At 33.4% G+C, this 3553-nt stretch overlaps 1 protein-coding gene across 2 annotated transcripts in view; it reads left to right on the forward strand.

The window, feature by feature from the left end:
• Positions 1-3553, forward strand: part of LOAG_17039 — a 7272-nt gene that overhangs the window by 1195 nt on the left and 2524 nt on the right. The window contains exons 3-10 of one of the 2 annotated variants that reach the window (XM_020449698.1): positions 277-522; positions 1071-1179; positions 1531-1677; positions 1794-1970; positions 2254-2363; positions 2462-2576; positions 2816-2914; positions 2990-3080. In XM_020449698.1, the coding sequence (XP_020306719.1) occupies positions 277-522; positions 1071-1179; positions 1531-1677; positions 1794-1970; positions 2254-2363; positions 2462-2576; positions 2816-2914; positions 2990-3080 (1094 nt within the window). Of the gene's footprint in view, positions 1-276; positions 523-748; positions 849-1070; positions 1180-1530; positions 1678-1793; positions 1971-2253; positions 2364-2461; positions 2577-2815; positions 2915-2989; positions 3081-3553 lie in introns of those variants that run through there. The other variant, XM_020449699.1, reaches the window with a different exon arrangement.

Here is a 3553-nt window from a genome sequence, read left to right on the forward strand (position 1 = left end):
CAAATGGTATCTCGAATAATTGATTGTTTATTATTCATCTCTTCTTGTCGTATTTTCGAGCACTTAAACTGACTTTCAATTCCGAGATAACGGCCAATATTTTGTTACCTTTATCAGGTCATCATGATCCTAGCTTAGTAATGGATGTGAGAATGATCATTAGTTGTCTTGTGGGAAAAATATGCAGAAAAACGATTTATATGGCTTCAGTTTTTTTTAATAAGAGGATAAAATAATTGTGCAGAAAAGTTTATAAATCAATTTGAAATTTCTCAGGCGGTCGCGCCTACACAGGGAGCAGATTCTATTCAGCAACTCTCAATTCCACCTCCACCACCAAGTCGTCCACTGTCTGCTTTTGATATGACAGCACCTGAAGAGACATCGAAAAAAATGGAACTTGAAACTATCAAGGAAGTGATTAAAAAAGAGCCAGGCTTAGCAGAGCGTGTTACTTCTCTCAAAGTCAATGGCATCGGTTTTGATGTTGATTTTGTTGTTGGTTCGACATTAAATACTTCAGTAAGTAGTATTTTCAGTAAGTAATAGTAGATGTTATGTTTTAATGCACTAGTACTGATGAATCTAGTTATATTCCACTTAATTTTGCTTCGTAAATACATATACATATTCATATGTATCATTCCCGTTGACTTTAAAATTTAACTCAAAATGATTTCAAAGTTGACTTGGGAATTTTTAATTCGAAATTAGAAGTAAATAAAATTAAAGGATTTTTGACATTCTGGTCAATTTTACTGAAGATATGTTCTGCAAAGAAGTTTTCGAACCAAGATTGCTGCCTCAGTTTGCAGTTTGCAAGAAATGCAAGAAATGTCAAAGATGAAGTTTGTCATGAATGAAATAGAGCAAAATTTCCATTCCTCGTAGCATCTTAATTTATTGTTCCGAGAAATTTTCCATTGGCTTAAGCATCTTTTCTTACGTTTATTACTTGTTAATGAGTATTTAAGCAATATTTTTAAAAGCTCATTGCAGGGATGTTGTGATTCAGCCTACAGTTAAATTTAATTTGACTTTTCAGCAACATTTTCTGATTTGATTTACAGCATTTCGAGGCGCATCGTATTGTGATGGCTGCAGGGTCAAAAATATTTGAGAGGATGCTTTTCGGTGAAGACGACTCTTTATCACCAATGATTAAGAAACGGAAGGGACGTAAGTAGAAACTAGATAATTTTAGGCAATATTATTTTTATTGATATTCATACATTCTCGTTCATACTTGCCTAGATCTTAGCGCTAAGTGTTATGTAAAAAGTAAAGTCCATTTTGATCTTTGGCTTCGCAGTGTACAAGTTGCTGTAATGTGTTGGGTCGAGAACTGCGACATAATGCTTTGTTTGATGTAATAATTTCATATAATAATGTTCATAGTAATTTTTATTTAATGTCGACTCCTGGTATGAAAGTAGTGCACACTTTTCACTCCGTAATTATCGGTATTTAAAAATATGATGAATCTTCATGATTTGATGTTTTTAAGCATTTAAACTTTTTTTTTTAAAGCAGATCTGAACTGTCCGATAGTTACAATACACTTTTCCGATGTTGATCCAATTGCTTTCCAAACAATCATTGATTATATTTACTCGGATTTCGATGAAACTTCGATTAAAATAGCAGAATCAGCTGTACTTAATACACTTTACGCTGGTAGGTGTTTATAAAACTCAAATTTTATTTCAAATTATAAGTTCTTTGCTATCATTACAATTTTTTTCAGTTACTAGTTTTAATGGATAAATTGAGATTAAAGCGACATATTACAGCAAAAAAATTCGAAATAGCGGTGCTAGAAAAACATTGCGTTGAACTGCTTGGTGAATTGACACCGTCGTTAGCAGTCGCACTTTTGGAACAGGCGATTAGCTTTGGTTCAGAAGAATTACTGGATCGATGTCATCAAGTTATTGATGAACGAAGTGACGAAGCACTTTCATCGGATTGTAAGTCTTTTGAAGTATTTTGCAAATCTACCACAAGGATGTTGTTATAATTATAGTGATTTTGAATTATTTAATTTCCTTAAGGTTGTTAGAAGTTATTTTATAACTTTTAGATAGAATCAAAATGTAGTAAATGAGGTCTGTTGGACTTAATTCTGTAATATTAAAATTGAAAAGTGTGTCTTTTTGCAGAAGAAATGATATCACTGACTTTCTCTTATCCCTCTTTACCTCCGTTTCTGATGTCTTTTTAGAGGCAGTTGAATAATTTTTGTATTTTCAGCACTTACGACTATCAGTATTGAAACCTTGAAAAAATTGGTTAGACGTTCAGAACTCTCACCATCCGGAGAATTGTCAGTTTTCAAAGCAGTGTGTAATTGGGCTGAAGCGGTACATTCTAATCTTTGACTTTATTTTCAACGACAAACGCTTGTTACAAAAGAATATTTAACTGGCGCTCTTCAGAAGTTTTGAATTACTGATTTCAGGAGTGTAAACGTCGTGGAATTGATGTAACATCAGAAAATAAACGCCTCGTTGTTGGCGATGTTCTCAATGATGTACGATTCCCAACAATGACCGTTGAGGAGTTAGGTGAAGCAGGTGGAAAAATACGGAATTTCGAGTTGCTAAGCGGGAGGGTGAAGAAATGAAATGAATAAGTTGATACATATACATATGATACATATGATATAATGGAACATAGTGAGAGTAGGTGTAAGTCTAAATTTCGTGGTATGAAGATGCATGAGACGATTGGAATCATTCTCTATTACTAAGTTAAAACTAAGCTGGAAATTTCTGTTTTATCTTGACATAAGTGAAATTCGTATTGTTTCCAGCAAACTCTGGTCTTTTGAGTGATCTGGAAATTGGTGTCCTATTCCGTTATGTAACATCCACGGTTCATGTGGGCATCGATTTGCCCTATCCCACACATGGTAAGTGAAATTGTGAATGAAATACAAGCAGCGTGAATGATATGAGATATAATGATTTTTTTTTTTGATTTTTAGAACGAAGGATTTTGAGTCGATCGCGCTATGTGGTGCGACGTTTTATGAATCTGAATAAGAACACTTGTAAAAAACAACGCAGTACAATTTGGTATGTTTTTAAATTATTCTCCCGGTGAAATTTTGTTTTTGAATAGATTACCTTGATGTCAGAACTCACAGGCTGAAATAATGTACATTGTAAATTGTTTCCAAACGTGGTTAAAAAAAAATCCTTTTACGTGTTTCCCTAGCTTTTCTGATTAGCATATATACATCCTAGTGTGTCAGTTTTCTATTATATATCTCACTCAGTTCTAAGTCTCGTTCTTGTACTGCTGTTTCCTTGTTCCTTTCTTTCTTCATTCTCTTCTGTGTTAGTCTGTTTCTGAGGTATAATATTGCGGGATGTATGCTATATATTCGAAGGAAAATCTTCAGTTTTAGAAATTATAGTGTGGTCATGGCGCATGCAACTGGAAGTGGAATGTAAAAAATTGCTCAAGATTTCCGTGTAATTCTGGAATACTGTTTCTTGAGAAAAGGAGCGAGAAATATTTATAATAATAATAATAATAATAATAA

Source organism: Loa loa, assembly GCF_000183805.2.
Source record: "Loa loa unplaced genomic scaffold supercont3.36, whole genome shotgun sequence".
Taxonomy (NCBI): Eukaryota; Metazoa; Nematoda; class Chromadorea; order Rhabditida; family Onchocercidae; genus Loa; species Loa loa.